The 21,819-nt window shown below is 45.1% G+C and overlaps 2 protein-coding genes across 3 annotated transcripts in view; one reads left to right on the top strand and one right to left on the bottom strand.

Moving 5' to 3' along the window:
- LOC143766474 (uncharacterized) overlaps nucleotides 1-3,272 on the bottom strand; it is a 53,787-nt gene extending 50,515 nt beyond the window's left edge. Inside the window, exons 1-4 of one of the 2 annotated variants that reach the window (XM_077254189.1) lie at nucleotides 3,027-3,272; nucleotides 1,323-1,472; nucleotides 1,014-1,193; nucleotides 809-932 (exon numbers count right to left, since the gene is read on the bottom strand). In XM_077254189.1, coding sequence (XP_077110304.1) covers nucleotides 809-932; nucleotides 1,014-1,193; nucleotides 1,323-1,472; nucleotides 3,027-3,029 — 457 coding nt within the window. In that variant the 5' untranslated portion in view covers nucleotides 3,030-3,272. The remainder of the gene's footprint in view (nucleotides 1-808; nucleotides 933-1,013; nucleotides 1,194-1,322; nucleotides 1,473-3,026) is intronic. The other variant, XM_077254190.1, reaches the window with a different exon arrangement.
- The window catches only part of LOC143766477 (uncharacterized), a 511,034-nt gene that overhangs the window by 425,158 nt on the left and 64,057 nt on the right, over nucleotides 1-21,819 (top strand). The window lies entirely within an intron of this gene.

Genomic DNA, 21,819 nt, shown 5'->3' with positions numbered 1-21,819 from the left:
TTTGTTGTACAACCATGGATGTATGAAATAAAAAAATTAGTTGCATCATTAACCTGCCTAGGTGATTTTTATAACCCACAACCTCAGATCTTCACACCCTCTATTCTTGATAACCAACCTTGCTGAAGCTGACAGCTGAGAGTTTTGCCTGGTTGGATCAAGGAAGTAGGGGGGAACCCACACCGGGTTTTTCATTCATTTATTTCATTATATCGCAAGTGGCGGCTGAGGAATACCCCGATCATCCGCTCTTGCTGTCACTGTTATTAGCGGCAGCAAGTGTCGGATGATGGGAGTAAGAGTCCCAAAAGCCCCCACCTGCTGTCATCGTTCAGACTTTAATATAACTCATCTTTCTCTTCTGCTCCTGACGATCGCAAGCAGAGCAGGGGAGAACGATGAGAGCCGTCTTCAGCACCCGCCACCGGGGAACAGAGCGTACAGTAGCGCTTCTTCCCCGGCAGCCATCTGTGTGGTACTGAGGCAGCACACGGTTGCCACACGTGTGCCACAAGTATTACACACACGGACATGGATATCTCCGGTATTGGTTTTTCCGGGACCGAAAATAAACAGACGTGTGAAATTGGCCTAAGGGAGATCTCATGTCACCTTCTCTCCATCTACCTGATGATCCTGAGGAACATTGGGATTTTCTTGTTTACAGTCCTGTGGAAGAAGAGGATTGGGACATCTCTCTGGTGTTGTCCTCTTACTGGATAGATCTGGAGAAAACACATACAGGGACTGAATTCATTCTTCACATACAGATAATTATAGGCCGTGTGCATTTAGTCCTGTCTATTACCTGGTGATGTGAGGGGCTGGGGAACCTCCATCATGACGTCCTTGTACAGATCTCTGTGTCCTTCTAAATACTCCCACTCCTCCATGGAGAAATAGACGGCGACATCCTGACACCTTATAGGAACCTGACATACAATGATACCGTCATCCCCCCGATCCCTTCATAGTGTTACTGTATAATGTCCCAGCATTCCCAGCAGTGTCACCTCTCCAGTCAGCAGCTCAATCATCTTGTAGGTGAGTTCTAGGATCTTCTGGTCATTGATGGCCTCATGTATCAGGGGGTGAGGTGGAGGCCCTGTGATTGGGCTCAGGGGTCTTCCCCGTCCCTCAGACACAGGGTCCTGACAGCGCTCACTAGAGGTCTTCTTCACTACTGTGTAATCCTGGTTATGGAGAAACACATTAATAAATCTCACTACAGACATTTCCAGAGTCCTCACCTCTCCAGTTCTGTCCATCTGTTATTCCCATAGATAAGAATGATGTAATGTGACGTCATCAGAATCTCTCACCTCTCCAGTAAGCCGGAAGAGGATCTCTAGGGTGAGGTGTAATATCCTCTCCGCCATCTTGTCTCTGTCCATATCCATGCTTGATTGGTAAATCAGGAAAATTCTCTTATATAGAAGATCTTCACTGAGAGGATCCGATATTGTAGAGACCTGAATGAGAAGATGAGCCGATGTAACATCATAAGAATCCTGTGTAATAATACAATTACTGGAGATAATAAGGGAAACATATGAGGAGATTTATTATTCTACAGTATTTAGTTTCCTTCTTTACATCTACTAATAAAACCTATATATTTAGGCCACAGACAACAAGCAGTTTCTCCCTCGGAGTCGGCAGCTGAATACGTTCCTCATAGACTCATCTTCCATAACGCTAATTCTCGTCTCATTTACCGACCCTGGAATCTGCATTAGTAATACTGCAGGAGATATTCATTAGGCCTCTTTCACATTTCCGTCTTTTAGCTCCCGTGAAAATCTGTCGATTTTTGAAAAAACAGGAACGAGCTAATTTTTCCGCTGGATCCTGTTTTTTCTCATAGACTTGTATTAGCGACGGATTGTGAAGGATAGCCATCCGTTTCATCCGTCGGAAAATTGCTGTCCGTCGGGCGGGGACAACGCACAGAGGAACTTTTTTTGTAAGTTGGAAAATCGCTCAGCGACGGATCCTGCGCTGCCCGTCGTTGGCTATAATGGAAGCCTATGGACGCAGGATCCGTCGCTGACTGTCAAAAGCAGGAACCCAGCGACGGATGGCGTCTGTTGAAATTGAGCATGCGTGGAAGAATGTCCAGTCAGGGAAATTCTCTCTCACTCGCACTCTCAGTCTTTTTATTATTGATGCAGCATCAATAGTAACAAGATATACGGTAATGTTAAAAATAATTTAAAAAAAAAAAAAAAAAAAAAAAAAATCGCAATATTCTCACCTTCCGGTGTTCCCCGCAGCGTTACCGATGCGAGACCGTGATGTCATCAGAGGTCATTGCACGCAAGGCATTACTGGGAACACCAGCTGCCGGGAGCATCAGTAACGCTGCGCAGGACGCCGGAAGGTTCGAATAGTGATTTTTTATTTTTTTTATTATTTTTAACCTGGGTTGTGTTGTTCGTGCGTTTTTGCAGCGGAAAACCGCTGCGAAGACGCATACACAACAGGTGCACATAGCCTCAACGGGTCCGTCAGAATAACGAGCCCAGTGCACCCATTTTTTACAATCTGCACAGGATCCGTCATTTCAATATTTTGACGGATCCTGTGCAGATTGTAAAAACGGAAGTGTGAAAAAAGCCTAACACGGGGCAGGAGAAATAACTACTTCATGATGAGGACGACATCTTCATCTTCTACTACGGCTCTAGAAACAGATTTGTCCAGAGTCCGTCACTGACTCCATCCCCACCGGCCTCTATATGAAGGTTTCCCGTCTTCCCCGCACTGGAATCTTCTATCACGTTAGATCTCAGCTCTGAGTCACACACAGAAGTTTGAGGCTTTTATAGTAGATTGTTGGTAAGAACAAGACCGGAGATATCTGAGGCCAATGTCTCCATGTACGGGGTTTCTCTTTCTCAGGATATGACGGTTTTCTTTGGTATTTTCCCCCATTAGAAGGGACACCGGTGGATATTGGGGTCTTTACCTGCTACAGTCCTGGTGGGATTTACTCGGTACAGTGGACGTTGGACAAATATCACCATCAATTCCCCTCAGACTGAAGGAACATCGCTCCTCTACTCGGCTCTATGGATCCAGGATGAAATCCACTGCGGCCCCTGCAAGAAAAGAAGGAGAAAGAGCAGAAGTTGGGGGAGACCACCGTGGCCTGAGATTTCTACGGCTGCTCTGTGCGCACAGGACCTGTGATGAGGTCACAGGAGGGGAGGAGTCAGGGGTCACATGATCAGGGGCCTCAGTGTATGCAGGACTCTGCTGTGCTGGTTGTCATGGTGCCGGATGAGGGGAAGTTTATGTGTGGGGTCAGGAGGGGTTTACAGTGTGGATGTAGCAGAGCCGCGTGTGTACGAGGTGTACGGAGCGGAGCCGTGTGTGTACGAGGTGTACGGAGCAGAGCCGTGTGTGTACTAGGTGTACGGAGCAGAGCCGTGTGTGTACTAGGTGTACGGAGCGGAGCCGTGTGTGTATGAGGTGTACGGAGCTGAGCCGTGTGTGTATGAGGTGTACGGAGCAGAGCCGTGAGTGCGAGGTGTACGAAGCAGAGCTGTGGGTACGAGGTGGACGGAGCGGAGCCGTGTGTGTACGAGGTGGACGGAGCTAAGCCATGTGTGTACGGAGCAGAGCCGGTCGTGTACTGAGCGTAGCCCTGTTTGTATGGGGTCCTGTGTAATGACCAACCATATACCCCCAGCTTCGGTCACAGACCCCTCTATGTACACTGTATACACCCGTATACCCCCAGCTTCGGTCACAGACCCCTCTATGTACACTGTATACACCCGTATACCCCCAGCTTCGGTCACAGACCCCCCCTGTGTACTCTGTATACACCCGTATACCCCCAGCTTCGGTCACAGACCCCTCTGTGTACACTGTATACACCCGTATACCCCCAGCTTCGGTCACAGACCCCTCTGTGTACACTGTATACACCCGTATACCCTCAGCTTCGGTCACAGACCCCCCTGTGTACTCTGTATACACCCGTATACAGAAAAAAGAACATTTTTCCGCTCACCCTTGTGATGGTATTCTCACAGCCCATGAGAAATTTGATCAGAGCACAGAAACGTCTCTGCTTGACGCCAGGTACTTGTGCATGAAAATGAAGGTATCCAGCTCAGGAAATAAAATCAAAAGTCTTTATTTGGACAAATTTAAAAAGTAAGCTGCTTGACAAACCAGTGCATACCGGGGGAAGGAATGTCTTGAATAACTGGACACGTTTCAAACACGTATAGTGTTCTTAGTCCTCAGTTTTAGGCTGGAGTCACACTAGCGAGTTTTACGGACGTAAGAGCGCAGAAAATACGTCTGTAAAACTCGCCAAACAAACGGCACAATTATTCTCAATGGGGCTGCTCCTATCAGCCGTATATTACGGCGACGTATTATACGGCTTTCTACGGCCGTAGTAAATCGCAGCAGGCTGCGTTTGTCAGCGTATTGCGCAAATAATACGCCAATGAAAGTCTATGGGGGATCGTAAAATACGGAATGCATACGGACCATGCGTGTGACTTGCGAGAAATACGCAACTCACTCGCAGATGTCCGGAAATGTCCAAAGGCCTCAATCAGGCAGGTGAGACATGCTAATTAGCTGGAAAAGCCAGACAGTGAACCCGGAAGTCTGCTGCACGCCTCCACGGAGTGAGATCTTCAAGATGGCACACATCATAAATGTTGATCTCCTCATCATATTGGTGCAAGAAAGGCCTGTTATCTGGGATCAGAGGGATCCCAACTATGCCAACAGGGCCCAAAAAGAGGCAGCATGGAGGAGTGTGTGTGGGTCCCTCTTCCCACATTATGAGCAGCAGCCACGTGAGGCACAGCGACAAATAAGTAAGTACACTCATGTTTGAAATTTAATGTTCTTGTTAAACATCAGGACCTTAGTACTTTGAATTTGAAAACATGAATTTATTAATGATTACCAAAATTAATTTAAAGCACACCAGTACGTACTGTACATGGTGTTGGACATGATAGACAGCTTTCATTAATGTTTGTAACAGATGTCCCTTAATAACATTGTTGGCCAGTAATTGTTCTTTCTGGGATAGAGGGTAGCGGACTCTGTCCTTGTGGCCTTACTTTAGAATTGTCTTATGTTTTAAAATTAACTAATAAATGTATTCTCCAAATGCATATTCCTATGCTATAGTAAAATATGTGTAGGCAATTACACCTTGTGTGACCACTCTGCATAATGGGTTAATCAATGTGTGTAATAAATGTTGTTTCAGTGGGGGATGTTACAACCAGATGGCGGAGCATCCGCGACCAATACAGGAGGGAGAGGCAGCAGCGGGAGAGGAGTGGGGCAGGCGCACCTCTCAAGAAAAAAATATATATTTATTTTGACCGGCTCACTTTTTTAAACCCCAGCATGGCCCTCAGGCCGTAAGTACAAACATCACAACCCCTTTTTTGTTTCCCCCCAAAAAATGTGAAAAATAAAAATTTGTACTCAAAAAAATGTTTCTTTACAGAACACAGTCCAACCTCACTGACAGGGAGACAGGGTCTGACTCAGAATTGGTCATCAACCCAGTTGGTGAAGGCGAAGAGGTGGCTGGTCCATCTTCTGCTCCCTCAGGCTCCATCCCTCCAGGATCCTCCTCATCTGGCCAGCCAGCTCCAGCAGAGCCAGAACAACAGCAAGATGCCCCACAGTTGGCATCTGCAGCAGGAGCACCACCACCACCTAGCCAGGATGACCCTGGAAACAGCAGCAGCCCTACTGTTGCCCTGGAGCGCTCACCACAGGCTGCAGTCGTGTCACAGCGTGCTCGCCGCAGGAGAGAGCTCCTCCAAAGCAGGAGAAACGTGGATGCTGGGGTGATGAACTATCTGGCAAGGGTTCGTGAGGATGATGTGGAGGAGGGCTTTACAAGGAGCCTTGCCCGGTATTTAAGGCCCATAGAACGTGAGTTGCGGCTTCGTGTGAGAGGGTGCTTTCAGATCCTTACTGATGCATGCACCCCCCCAAATAACCCATACCAACTTATGGAGCTTATTGAACGGTGGCAGATGTCACCTCAAAATATCCTGCGGCCTCAGAGATTACAAGGCATGCATGCTCAACAGGTATCTGAAGCACCCCCTCCATGTCAGCCGACACCTCAACCCCAACCCACAACCAACCCACCATGGCAACCACAGTACCATATTGCCGGATATCGTCAACCATCCCAATATGCCCACTTGTCCACACCCAGTGCTGGTGGCTGGTCCCAACCTGGGTTTGGACAATATGGCCATTTTGGTTTTGGTTATGATTCCAGGCCATATGGGCAGCAACATCAGGGGTTACCTCCAAATCCTTACAAAAATATGCCAACAGCCCAGCAGCATACCATGCATAATGTTCCTACAGCCACTACCTCATCCTCACAGAGTACAGGACAATTGGGCCTACAAAGGCCACCTGATGAGGACCCTGAGCAATCCATATCTTCACCACCTACCTACCAAGACTTGTGATTTTTTGTTGTTTTTTTTGTTTTTTTTGTTCTTTTAAACATTTTGTTGTTTTTTTATTTTTATGTTAGACAATCTTGAGGTTGTTTGTGCTGACATAGCACTTTGTTATGCTGATGATGTTGGATGTTTATCTTTCCTAAAAAAAATTGGTTCAGCAAAACTATTTAGCCAAAAAGGTTATGACAAAACAATAACCAGCCTAAAAATTGGCAGTTAAGTAAAAATTACTTTTCATAAAAACAACATCTGGTTGTGGACAATTCCTTATTACATCACACACACATGATAGGCTCATAACCATATGTAAATTAATGAAAAACAGCAGACAGATGTTTTTAAAGGGTAATCCAAATCTTTAAAAATTTTCAAAATTAAACATACAACATTGCATATTCTTGCCAGGGAGTAGCACCTTGAGGACTCAAAAAATAATTGGTAAATACATCACGAACTTTGAGGCCAGAAAGGGGACGACGGGGAGGAGGGACATATGGGGCAGGCCTAATCACATTGATCATGAGGTCATCATCAATATTAGGTGAGGAACAATCATTTATGCGTGTAAAATTATGTAAAATAACACAGGCTTTGATCACTTCATTGATTGTAGCCTCACTCAGCTGAATGGCAGACTGGAGAACACGCCATTTGGCAACAAGAATCCCAAAGGCGCACTCCACCAGTCTCCGCACCCTGGAAAGTCTCAGATTAAAGACCCTCCGCCGGTGGTCCAGGTTGCGCCTGGGATAAGGCCTCATGACATGCCTCGTCAGTTGGAAAGCCTCATCTGCAACCAAAACAAAAGGCACTGCTTCCGCATTGGATCCTGGGAGTTGTTGTGGTGGTGGGAGGTTTAACTGGTTGTCACGTAGCCGCCGACCCATTATGGACGAATTGAAGACCCTACAGTCTCCAGTTCGCCCATAGGCCCCAATGTCTACAATTATAAACCTGTAGTTACTGTCAGCAACAGCTAACAGAACTACAGAGAAAAACTGCTTATAATTGTAGAATTGGGAACCAGAGTTCGGCGGCTTACGCACCCTAATATGTTTCCCATCCACAGCTCCAATGCAGTTAGGGAAGTCACAAGTGTTCTTGAAACCACTGGCGATTTTTAGCCAATCCTCCTGTTTGGGCTCAGGCATAACAACTTCATGAAGTTTGTCCCATATTTGGAAACAGATTGTCCGAATAATGCCTGAAATGGTCGAACGCCCAATAAGGAACTCCAAGTGTAGTCCTGCATAGAACAAGCCTGTGGCCAGGAAGCTGAAAGACAAAACCCCAAAAAAGGTATTAAACATGAGTACAAAGAAAACATGAAGAAACAGAAGTGTAGAGTATATTTACAAAGACATTATGTATAAGATTAAAATGTACAGGTTCCATGGTTACTTGAAAACAACATTAACCACAGTTTTGGTCATGTGCTTGTGCCATATTGTCAACCTAAGCTTACATAAACCTACTAGAAGCCAACACATTCCAAAATATATCATCAACATACAGTATGTGAGAATGTGGAATACATACCGTAAGGTTAGGAGCAGACGCTCCTCAGCAGAGATGGCTTTTCTCATCCTGGTGTCCTGATAGGTGATCCCAGGACGTAAGATCTCCAACAAGATATCAAAAGTCCTGATGGTCATGCGACTATACAGGTAAAACTTGGCAGGATGTGACCTCAAAGCTGAATATAGCCTCTGAAAATGTCCTTTACTTTGGCGTTGGGTCAATAGAGGATGCACCCACAATCTTCGTCTCCTCCTTCGCGGATCCACATTGACCGGATATGGCTGTCCAAAGCGACGTGACAACACCCAGTGAAGTAACACCCGCTGAGTTGTGCTTAAATACACATGGTCAGACATGTTTGGAAGGTGAAAGCAACACAGCCAAAAGAAGCTCCAGAACAAATAGGGCAGATGGGAGGGTTCCACCTGTTGTAGAGGGCTTTAAATAGTGTTGTTAATGATGATTTAAATGAGTAGCAGGCCTGAAAACCGTTAAATGTCCATTTTGTGATGCTGCGTGAAAAATACGCCATACGGATTACACACGCAACAGCACATGCGCTAAATACGCGACCACACCTAAGCAACGCAATAACTACGGAACTAGATTACGGTGACATTTTGGCGCATTACATGCGTATTATGGACGTATAATGCGTTCCATATTGTCTTACGCTGAGTGTGACTCCAGCCTTACAATGAGCAGTCTTGCCACAAGTCAAAATATGCCCCAAACAGGTGGGGAACAGAGTGAAATGATTGCTCCACAGAATGAAATTAACACTTGAATAGCATGACATACAGTGAAAAGTGCACAAAGAGAAAAAAAAACACACACCCCACACACAATTACAAATGTGCATAACATATACAAATAATGTTAACTATAATCAATCAATAATCTATATATATAATTGTCTAAGGGTCACTTCCGTCTGTATGTCACGGATATTCATTGGTCGCGGCCTCTGTCATGGAATCCAAGTCGCTGATTGGTCTCGCCAGCTGCCTGTCATGGCTGCCGCGATCAATCAGCGACGGCCACAGTCCGATTAGTCCCTCCCTACTCCCCTGCAGTCAGTGCCCGTTCCATACTCCCTGCAGTCACGGCTCACACAGGGTTAATGCCGACGGTAGCGGACCACGTTATGCCGCGGGTAACTCACTCCATTACCGCCGCTATTAACCCTGTGTGACCAAGTTTTAACCATTGACGCAGCCTATGCAGCGTCAATAGTAAAAACATCTAATGTTAAAAATAATAAAAAAAATTAAAAATCATTATATACTCACCTTTCGCCGCCTTTCCCGCTCCTTGCGATGCTCCGGTGACCGGTCCATGCAAGCGGCACGTTCCGGTGGCAAGGATGGTATGCGAGAAGGACCTGCCATGACGTCACGGTCATGTGACCGCGACGTCATCACACCCTGGGACTGGAAGCTGCCGCCTGCACCCCACACAGGCGATAGAACTACATCACGCCTGCGGAAGGTGAGTATATGTTTATTTTCTTATTTTTTTAACCTGTGACATACGTAGCTGGGCAATATACTACGTGGCTCTGTGCTATATACTATGTCGCTGTGCAATATACTACGTCACTGGGCAATATATTACGTGACTGGGCAATACACTACGTGACTGGGCAATATACTACGTGGCTGGGCAATATACTACGTGGCTGGGCAATATACTACGTGGCTGGGCAATATACTACGTGGCTGGGCAATATACTACGTGGCTGGGCAATATACTACGTGGCTGGGCAATATACTACGTGGCTGGGCAATATACTACGTGGCTGGGCAATATACTACGTGGCTGGGCAATATACTACGTGGCTGGGCAATATACTACGTGGCTGGGCAATATACTACGTGGCTGGGCAATATACTACGTCACTGGGCAATACACTACGTGACTGGGCAATATACTACGTGGCTGGGCAATATACTACGTGGCTGGGCAATATACTACGTGGCTGGGCAATATACTACGTGGCTGGGCAATATACTACGTGACTGGGCAATATACTATGTCACTGGGCAATATACTACGTGGCTGGGCAATATACTACGTGGACATGCATATTCTAGAATACCCGATGCATTAGAATCGGGCCATCATGTAGTGCAACATAATTTCCTTTTTCAAGTTCAAACCTAGAGATACTCGAGTATTTAATGGGTAAATCCAAAAAGCTTCCCTATCCCGCAGTTTCTTTTCTCTATCTCCACCACGTATATTTCTATGCATTTGTTCTATTGCAAATACAGTAAAGTGTGCAATTTGTCTGTTGTGCGATTTTATGAAATGGTTGGACGCGTTAGATACATGACGAGTTGTGGGCTGGGTAATATCACAAAGATGCTCCCTGATCCTGTTTTTTAATCTTCTGATTGTAGAACCCACATGTAATAGTTCACATGCTGAACATTCTATTATGTATTCTACGTGATCTGAGTTACATTTGAGAAATTTTTTTATTTTAAACTTCTTTTGATTTTTTGAGCAGGAAAAAACAGATGTTTTCTTGGAGCGTAAACACGTTTTGCAGGGAAATTGCCCGCATCTGAAAAACCCTGTGGTCAGGGCCGTATTTAGAGTTTCTGCTGCCCTAGGCACTTTTAGTGCTGCCCCCCCCCACCACCATCGGTGAGTATGACACTATTGGCAGGGACTTTGGCAAGAATCGCTGATGTGAAAGTTGCCTTTTGCAGCAGATGGGGCAGTTTTTCTGCATCTGCCACGTAATGGATCACTTACGGCAACACTGCGGTCGGCCTCATTCATTCCCTATGGTATCTGCGGCACTTGCCATGATCTGGCAAATGTGGTACCATACCTCCCAACTTTTGAAGAAGGGAAGGAGGCACAAAGTGTGCGGCGCGCGTAGCGCGCCGCGGCAAATTTTAGACCACGCCTCTGACCACACCCATTTCACAACTAGTCACACCCATATCCACGTCCCAACCACAGCCATATTAGCACTGCTGATCACAATGTTTTATATACAATAATTATAAACGAAAAAATATGGCCACACAGTGCCCCATACTGTATAATGACCACACATGATGCTCCATACTGTATAATGATCCCACATGATGCTCAATACTGTATAACGGCCACACATGATGCTCCATACTGTATAACGGCCACACACAGTTCTCCATAATGTATAACGGCCACACATGATGCTCCATATTGTATAATTGCCATGGGCCACACATGATGCTCCATACTGTATAACGGCCACACATGATGCTCAATACTGTATAATGGCCACACACAGTTCTCCATGATACTGTATAATGACCCCCCTCCTGTATGCATGGCTCACACTCCCCCCCCCTGTATGCATGGCTCACACACCCCCCTGTATGCATGGCTCATATTCACACCCCCCCCTGTATGCATGGCTCATATTCACCCCCCCCTGTATGCATGGCTCATATTCACCCCCCCTGTATGCATGGCTCATATTCACCCCCCCCCTGTATGCATGGCTCATTCACCCCCCCTGTATGCATGGCTCACACCCCCCCCTGTATGCATGGCTCATATTCACCCCCCCCCTGTATGCATGGCTCATATTCACCCCCCCCCTGTATGCATGGCTCATATTCACCCCCCCCCCTGTATGCATGGCTCATATTCACCCCCCCCCCCCCGTATGCATGGCTCATATTCACCCCCCCCCTGTATGCATGGCTCATTCACCCCCCCTGTATGCATGGCTCATATTCACCCCCCCCTGTATGCATGGCTCATATTCACCCCCCCCTGTATGCATGGCTCATATTCACCCCCCCCCGTATGCATGGCTCATATTCACCCCCCCTGTATGCATGGCTCATATTCACCCCCCCCCTGTATGCATGGCTCATATTACACCCCCCCCGTATGCATGGCCGATATTCACCCCCCCCCTGTATGCATGGCTCATATTACACCCCCCCCCCCGTATGCATGGCTCATATTACACCCCACCCGTATGCATGGCTGATGGCCCATCAGCCATGCATACGGGGGGGGGGGGTGGAATATGAGCCATGCATATGGCTCATATATTCCCCCGTAGGACCAGGTATATACCATGCCTGCAGCCCTGGCATACACAGGGGTGCCAGAGCAGGACTTGGATGGCGTGTGGGGAGTTTGCCAGTTAGCCAGACCGGGACCGCTCGGCTCTGCTACATCTGCGCAGCACTCACCTTCAGGTGCCCGTTCAAGTCGTGCGGGTCCCGGTCCGGCTGACTGTCATGCGATTTCTCCAGCATCAGCATCGGGGCAGAGGAGCGGCTGAACTCGTCCATGAAGATGCGAGCGTCAGCCTCCTCCTTCTCTAGCCCCATGCCTCCTCCGAGCTGCAGCGCGAGAAGACACATCCTGGATGGTGCAGCTGCTCTCCACGCCCCCCCCCTCCTATCCGCCCAGTGTGAGTTGTGAGTATTGTCTTCAAGGAGGGCAGGTGGGACTCGGAGGAGGGGGGCGGGGGGGGGCAGGGCGGTCGGTCGCTTGTGACCTGGGGCTAAAAAAAAAAAAAAAAAAAAAAAAACCTTGCTCAGGTGCCGCCCCCCGCAATGTCGCCGCCCTAGGCACGTGCCCTCGAGTGCCTAGTGGCAAATACGGCCCTGCCTGTGGTGGACAACCAAGGCTGGGGGATAATGAATTAGCTAAAGTTGGAGCACGTCTGGATACAATCCTAATACCATCTTTTAATAAAGTGTCCATAATGTCATCGTCTCTTAAAATGTTCACATTTCGGTGAACTCTATCAGAAATTGACCTGAAATGGGTGCTATACATGAGAACCAAAACTGGTTGTTCTGAACGGGAATTAATGTTGTGCCTTTTAATTTGATTCTGACAATTGGAATCAGAAATCGGTGTAATAAGTTCAGCTCTCGATTTTTTATCAACTATATTATAGGCACGGTTCACAGTCCAATCAGGATATTTCCTATTTTTAAGGCGTTCTCTGATATTCCTTTTTCACTGACAAAAGTCACATTGTCACTACAATTTCTTTTTGCTCTAATGACCTCACCCACTGGAATTGAATGAATCGTATGTGGTGGGTGGAAGCTGCGTGCATGAAGTATGGTATTTCCTGCAATCTTTTTGCGGTAAGTGTAACTACTGATAGTAGTAAAAGGAGTACTGGACAAACATAGATCTAAAACATGTATGCTTTTTTTTAATCAAATGTATGGGCAAATTTAACGGTTGAAAGGATTGTTATTAATATAAATTTGTAATAATTCTAAAGAGACTAAATCTCCCTGCCACACTAGTAGCAGGTCATCTATGTACCTAGAATACCATTTAATATTGATAAAAAAATGGGATCTGTGCAAAAAAATGTACTGCTCCTCCCACTATGCCATGACCAAATTCGCTACAGACGGAGAAAATTTAGCTCCCATTAAAACTCCGTTGTTTTGGAGAAAAAAAATTCTATCAAACAAAAAAAATTGTGAGATAAAAGAAAAGCAAGAATTGAAATAATATACATTTATAAATGATAATCATATGCACTATATTTATGTAGCTGGAACTGGACAGCATGCAATGCAATCCTATGTGGAATGGACGTGTATAGGGCAACTACATCACAGGTTAACCATGACCATCCAGGATCCCAAATCACCCCATTGAACATGCTGAGTACGTCCTTTGAATCCTTCAGGTAGCCAGGTGTTCTCTGAACTAATGGCTGTAAAATTGTGTCTAACCATTCCCCTATGTGTTCACTGAAAGATCCTATCCCCGACACTATGGGGCGCATAGGAGGTGGGAAGATATTTTTATGCGTCTTTGGTAATGCATGTAAAATCGGAATCACTGGATTTAGTATGTGCAAATATTCAGCTTGTTTTTCAGTGAGAAAACCCTGGCTGAGTCCCTCATCGATCATACATTTGCAAATTTTGGAAAATTCTACTGAGGGATCCAATTCAAGCAAATGATAAATGTCGTTGTCTGATAGCATATCATAAATGGCATTTGTGTAATCAGATTTATTAAGAACCACTACAGATCCACCTTTGTCCGACATCTTAATAATGATGTCGGTATTTGTCTTTAATTTAGTGAAAGCATTTCGTTCTTCTTTTGACAGATTGTATTTGTGAGAAGGAGATGCAGCCTCTGATGCAAGATTACGCAAATCCCATTCTATATTGTCCTGAAAACGTTCCATGGATTCAGTTCTAGTATGTACCGGATAAAAAGATGGATTTCTGATTTTAACCCCTTCCCGACCTGTGACACATTCATGAAAGTCGGTGCCAATCCGACCTGTGACGCATATGCTGTGTCACAGAATGATCGCGTCCCTGCAGATCGGGTGAAAGGTTTAACTCCCATTTCACCCGATCTGCAGGGACAGGGGGAGTGGTACTTCAGCCCAGGGGGGTGGCTTCACCCCCCCGTGGCTACGATCGCTCTGATTGGCTGGCTGTTGAAAGTGAAACAATCAGAGCGATTTGTAATATTTCACCTATGAAAATGGTGAAATATTACAATCCAGCCATGGCCGATGCTGCAATAGCATCTGCCATGGCTGGAGACCCCGATCTGCCCCCCCCCCCCACCGCCACCGATCGCCTCCCCAGTCGTCCTTTCTGCCCCGATCTCCTGTCCGCTCCCCTCCTCCCTCCTGTCCGCTCCCCCGGTCCTCCTGTCGGCTCCCCCGGTCCTCCGATCCCCCCCCCCGTGTTCCGATCCCACCCCCCCCATAATTACCTAGCTCCGATGTCCCTCCCGGTGTCCGGCCGTCTTCTCCATGGGCACCGCCATCTTGGAAAATGGCGGGCGCATGCGTAGTGCGCCCGCTGAATCTGCCGGCCGGCAGATTCATTCGTGTACATTTTGGTCGCTGTGATAAGTTCTATCACAGCGATTAAAATAAAAAAAATAGTAAATAAACCCCCCCTTTATCACCCCCATAGGTAGGGACAATAATAAAATACAGAAAATATAATTATTTTTGTTTTTCCATTAGGGTTAGGGTTAGGGGTAGGGTTAGGGGTAGGGTTAGGGGTAGGGTTGCACTTAGGGTTGCACTTAGGGTTGCACTTAGGGTTAGGGTTGCACTTAGGGTTAGGATTGCACTTAGGGTTGCACTTAGGGTTAGGATTGCACTTAGGGTTAGGATTGCACTTAGGATTGCACTTAGGGTTAGGATTGCACTTAGGGTTAGGACTGCACTTAGGGTTGCACTTAGGGTTAGGATTGCACTTAGGGATAGGGCTGCACTTAGGGTTGCACTTAGGGTTAGGGTTGCACTTAGGGTTGCATTTAGGGCTAGGGTTGCACTTAGGGCTAGGGTTGCACTTAGGGCTAGGGTTAGAATTAGGGTTAGGGTTGGAATTAGGGTCAGGGTTGGAATTAGGGTTAGAATTAGGCTATGTGCACACGGTGCGGATTTGGCTGCGGATCCGCAGCGGATTGGTCGCTGCAGATTCGTATCAGTTTTCCATCACGTTTATAGTACCACGTAAACCTATGGAAAACCAAATCCGCTGTGCCCATGGTGCGGAAAATACAGCGCGGAAACGCTGCGTTGTATTTTCCGCAGCATGTCAATTCTTTGTGCGGATTCCGCAACATTTTACACCTGCTCCATAATAGGAATCCGCAAGTGAAATCCACACAAAAAACACTGGAAATCCGCGGTAAATCCGCAGGTAAAGCGCAGTGCGTTTTACCTGCAGATTTTTAAAAAACTGTGTGGAAAATTCCACACACAAATCCGCAACGTGAGCACATAGCCTTAGGGTTAGGGTTGGAATTAGGGTTAACACTAGGGTTAGGGGTGTGTTCAGGTTAGGGTTGTGGTTAGGGTTGGGATTAGGGTTAGGGGTGTGTTGGGGTTAGTGTTGGAGTTAGAATTGAGGGGTTTCCACTTTTTAGGTACATCAGGGGGTCTCCAAACGCGACACTGCGCCACCATTTATTCCAGCCAATCTTGCGTTGAAAAAGTCAAATGGTGCTCTCTCCCTTCCGAGCCTCGACGTGTGCCCAAACAGTGGTTTGCCCCCACATATGGGGTACCAGCGTACTCAGGAGAAACTGATCAACAACTTTTGGGGTCCAATTTCTCCTGTAACCCTTGGGAAAATAAAAAATTGCGGGCTAAAAAATTATTTTTGAGGAAAGAAAAATGATTTTTTATTTTCACGGCTCTGCGTTATAAACTTCTGTGAAGCACTTAGGTGTTCAAAGTGCTCACCACACATCTAGATAAGTTCCTTTGAGGGTCTAGTTTCCAAAATGGGGTCACTTGTGGGGAATTTCTACTGTTTAGGCACATCAGGGGCTCTGCAAACGCAACGTGACGCTCGCAGAGCATTCCATCAAAGTCTGCATTTTAAAACGTCACTACTTCCCTTCCGAACCCCGATGTGTGCCCAAACAGTGGTTTACCCCCACATATGGGGTATCAGCGTACTCAGGAGAAACTGGACAACAACTCTTGGGGTCAAATTTCACCTGTTACACTTGGGAAAATAAAAAATTCAGGGCTAAAAAATTTTTTTTGAGAAAAGAAAAATTATTTTTTATTTTCATGGCTCTGCGTTATAAACTTATGTGAAGCACTTGGGGGTTCAAAGTGCTCACCACACATCTAGATTAGTTCCTTGGGAGGTCTAGCTTCCAAAATGGGGTCACTTATGGGGAAGCTCCAATGTTTAGGCACACAAGTGCTCTCCAAACGCGACATGGTGTCCGCTAATGATTGGAGCTAATTTTCCATTCAAAAAGCCAAATGGCGTGCCTTCCCTTCCAAGCCCTGCCGTGCACCCAAACAGTGGTTTACCCCCACATATGGGGTATCATCGTACTCAGGACAAACTGGACAACAATATTTGTGGTCCAATTTCTCCTGTTACCCTTGGGAAAATAAAAAATTCTGGGCTACAAATCATTTTTGAGGAAAGAAAAATTATTTTTTATTTTCACGGCTCTGCGTTATAAACTTCTGTGAAGCACTTGTTAGTTTAAAGTGCTCACCACACATCTAGATTAGTTCCTTGGGGCGTCTAGTTTCCAAAATGGGGTCACTTGTGGGGAAGCTCCAATGTTTAGGCACACGGGGGCTCTCCAAACGCGACATGGTGTCCGCTAAAGATTGGAGCCAATTTTTCATTCAAAAAGTCAAATGGTGCTCCTTCCCTTCCGAGTTCTGCCGTGCGCCCAAACAGTGGTTTACCCCCACATATGAGGTATCAGCGTACTCAGAACAAATTGGACAACAACTTTTGTGGTCCAGTTTCTCCTTTTACCCTTGGGAAAATAAAAAAATTGTTGCTAAAAATCATTTTTGTGACTAAAAAGTTAAATGTTCATTTTTTACTTCCATGTTGCTTCTGCTGCTGTGAAACACCTGAAGGGTTAATAAAGTTCTTGAATGTGTTTTTGAGCACCTTGAGGGGTGCAGTTTTTAGAATGGTGTCACTTTGGGGTATTTTCAGCCATATAGAACCCTCAAACTGACTTCAAATGTGAGGTGGTCCCTAAAAAAAATGGTTTTGTAAATTTTGTTGTAAAAATGAGAAATCACTGGTCAAATTTTAACCCTTATAACTTCCTAGCAAAAAAAAAATGTTGTTTCCAAAATTGTGCTGATGTAAAGTAGACATGTGGAAAATGTTATTTATTAACTATTTTGTGTCACATAACTCTCTGGTTTAACAGAATAAAAATTCAAAATGTGAAAATTGCAAAATTTTCAAAATTTTCGCCAAATTTCCGTTTTTTTCACAAATAAACGCAGAAATTATCGACCTAAATTTACCACTATCATGAAGCCCAATATGTCATGAAAAAACAATCTCAGAATCGCTAGGATCCGTTGAAGCGTTCCCGAGTTATTACCTCATAAAGGGACACTGGTCAGAATTGCAAAAAACGGCAAGGTCATTAAGGCCAAAATAGGCTGGGTCATGAAGGGGTTAAAGGTGGAAATCACATTAATGTCCTTTGCAATCATATCAGTAGTATCCAAGTCCATGAGAGATAACAGTCCATTTTGTTCTGAAAACACTTTCCAGTAAACTCATTAGTAACACAAGCTGGTGTTGGGACCTGCGTCTTCTCTTCTGTGAAGAAATGTTTTTTCACTGTCAGATCCCTGACACATTTATTAATGACTTTTAAAGTATAGAATGTAAGTCCACAAGGACAGGGTCCTCTCCCCTTTGTACCAGTCTGTCACTGTACACGTGTTTACTGTAAACTATGTCTGTAACCCTGCATGTAACCCCTTTCTCATGTACAGCACCATGGAACTAATGGTGCTATATAAATAAATAATAATAATAATAATAATAATAATAATAAAGTAGAACAAATATTTGGATCTGTGTTTGTCGGAGCAAAGTTCAACCTAATGATAACACTCTAGTTTCTGTTTCCGATAAAACATCAGAAGATAAATTTATTACGTCTAACGAGACATCTTGGAATGACTTCTCAGTCGGTTCTTGAATATAGAGGGAATGTTTGCGGTGTTTCCTGACGCTTCTCCTGGTACGTTTTTTGACACATTATTAAATCTTTTTTGCTTGTGATAATAACTCATTTGAGATTTATTTCCATGAGTTGCTTGGTGCATGTTATCATCAGGATTATTAGAAGACTCTGCAAAAACATCTGATTCTAGGTCCAAAGAAGAAAACGTTACTTGATTTCGATGTGCAGAAGATAAAATAGTACGAGTGCGTTTCTTTAATAGCGATCTGGGTGCAGTAGGTTGCCTTTCCCATCTTCCCCATTCATAAACTTGATTGTTCGTGTAGTCAAATACATCCCTACTAAATTTCTTTTTCTTTATTACGATAATGGATTCTTCTAGGGAATGTATCTTAGATTTTAGATCTTTTTGAACATTTTCATATTCCTCCACAGTGACAGTAGATTTTAAAGACAATAGATCCTTATTCAGGTTAGTTTTAATAGTAGACAATTCTTTATTTTCATACTTTACTAAAAGTTGCATCAGTTTTTTTGAGTACTCAGATAATATGGTGTTCCAGTCAGACACAAAATCATCATTATATACCGTGGTTGGGATTTTCTTTAGGCCGGGGACACACTTAACGTATAAAAAAACGGTCTGTTTTTCACGGCCGAGAATCGCACAAATGTTTCAAAAACAGTGATCCGTGTGCAGTGCGAGGATGCAATTTCCTCGCATCAAATGATCCGTGTGACATCCGTGTGACATCCGTATGGCATCCGTATGCCGAGATTTTCTCGCAAGCTTGCAAAACCGACATCTAATGGATTTATGTGCTCAAATGTTCGGGAAAACATATATACAGTATATATATATATATATATATATATATATATATATGTCATTGAGACACATATATATATATTCTGTATTTATATTTCATTCAGCGCGATATCTGTGAAAAGCCGCTAATTCAATTGCCGGCTTTGCATTTCTCCTTCACAAACCCGACAGGATATGAGACATGATTACATACAGTAAACCATCTCATATTCCCATTTTTTTTGCATATTCCACACTACTAATGTTAGTAGTGTGTATGTGCAAAATTTGGCCGCTGTAGCTGCTCAAATAAAGGGTTAAATGGCGGTAAAAATTGGCGTGGGCTCCCGCGCAATTTTCTCCGCCAGAGTGGTAAAGCCAGTGACTGAGGGCAGATATTAATAGCCAGGAGAGGGTCCATGGTTATTGGCCCCCCCGTGGCTAAAAACATCTGCCCCCAGCCACCCCAGAAAAGGCACATCTGGAAGATGCGCCTATTCTGGCACTTGGCCACTCTCTTCCCACTCCCTGTAGCGGTGGGATATGGGGTAATGAAGGGTTAATGCCACCTTGCTATTGTAAGGTGACATTAAGCCAGATTAATAATGGAGAGGCGTCAATTATGTCACCTATCCATTATTAATCCAATTGTTTGAAAGGGTTAAAAAACACACACACACATGATTAAAAAGTATTTTAATGAAATAAACACAGCGGTTGTTTTAATATTTTATTGCTCTCTCATTCCATTTTCAGACCCTCGCTTGGCAAAACAATAAACACACAACATACATACCCTCTCTGATGAACTGTCACGTCCCACGAAGTAATCCATCTGAAGGGGTTAACTAATATTACAGGCAGAGCTGCGATAATCCACTCGCTCGTGCCTGTAATCCCCGGGTGCTGAAAGGAAAGCAGTGATCTATACTTACATTCAGTCGCGGTGATGCGCCCCTGCTGGATGTTCTCATGAACTGCAGCCTGGGAACTTTTTCCCACGCTCCAGGTCATATGAGGACATCCACCAGGGGGCGCATCACCGCGACTGAAGGTAACTATAGGTCATTGACCTACATTTCCTTCAGTCGCGGTGATGCGCCCCCTGGTGGATGTCCTCATATGACCTGGAGCCTGGGGAAAAGTTCCCAGGCTGCAGTTCATGAGAACATCCAGCAGGGGCGCATCACCGCGACTGAATGTAAGTACACATCACTGCTTTCCTTTCAGCACCCGGGGATTACAGGCACGAGCGAGTGGATTATCGCAGCTCTGCCTGTAATATTAGTTAACCCCTTCAGATGGATTACTTCGTGGGACGTGACAGTTCATCAGAGAGGGTATGTATGTTGTGTGTTTATTGTTTTGCCAAGCGAGGGTCTGAAAATGGAATGAGAGAGCAATAAAATATTAAAACAACCGCTGTGTTTATTTCATTAAAATACTTTTAAATCATGTGTGTGTGTTTTTTAACCCTTTCAAACAATTGGATTAATAATGGATAGGTGTCATAATTGACGCCTCTCCATTATTAATCTGGCTTAATGTCACCTTACAATAGCAAGGTGGCATTAACCCTTCATTACCCCATATCCCACCGCTACAGGGAGTGGGAAGAGAGTGGCCAAGTGCCAGAATTGGCGCATCTTCCAGATGTGCCTTTTCTGGGGTGGCTGGGGGCAGATGTTTTTAGCCACGGGGGGGCCAATAACCATGGACCCTCTCCTGGCTATTAATATCTGCCCTCAGTCACTGGCTTTACCATTCTGGCGGAGAAAATTGCGCGGGAGCCCACGCCAATTTTTTCCGCCATTTAACCCTTTATTTGAGCAGCTACAGCGGCCAAATTTTGCACATACACACTACTAACATTAGTAGTGTGGAATATGCAAAAAAAAGGGGATATGAGATGGTTTACTGTATGAAAACCATGTCTCATATCATGTCGGGTTTGTGAAGGAGAAATGCAAAGCCGGCAATTGAATTACCGGCTTTTCTATAGAACACCGCTGCGTATTTCTCGCAATGCACACGCATGGTCCGTGTGTAATCCGATTTTTTCTCGCACCCATAGACTTGCATTGGCGAGTCTCGGCCGAGATACGCTGACAATCGCAGCCTGCTGCGAGTTCCCTCGGATCCGAAATACGGTGGAGAAAATATCGGATGATGGGAGCTGCACCATAGATTAACATTGGGCCGAGTGCTATGCGATTTTTTATCGCATAGCACTCGTCCGTATTACGGTCTAGTGTGACCCCGGCCTCTTTATTCTTAGTCCTCTTGGTATGATGTCCTGTGAGATATAATTCTCAAGAGTAGTTTGATCCCACCAGATGCGTGTCTCATTAAGAGAAAGTTTCTCTATTGCAAGCATAGTATTTAATGTATCAGGTGATGTGTCTACATTTTTGCTCACTGATTGAAACACCTGTGCAGCACGTTTTCTTCTGGAAGGATCAATTAATGTCTCCATGTGGAGGGCAAATGGAGTCAAGAAAAACAATGTGC

This window comes from Ranitomeya variabilis, chromosome 4, assembly GCF_051348905.1.
Source record: "Ranitomeya variabilis isolate aRanVar5 chromosome 4, aRanVar5.hap1, whole genome shotgun sequence".
Classification (NCBI taxonomy): domain Eukaryota; kingdom Metazoa; phylum Chordata; class Amphibia; order Anura; family Dendrobatidae; genus Ranitomeya; species Ranitomeya variabilis.
This window is presented reverse-complemented; position numbering and strand designations above follow the sequence as displayed.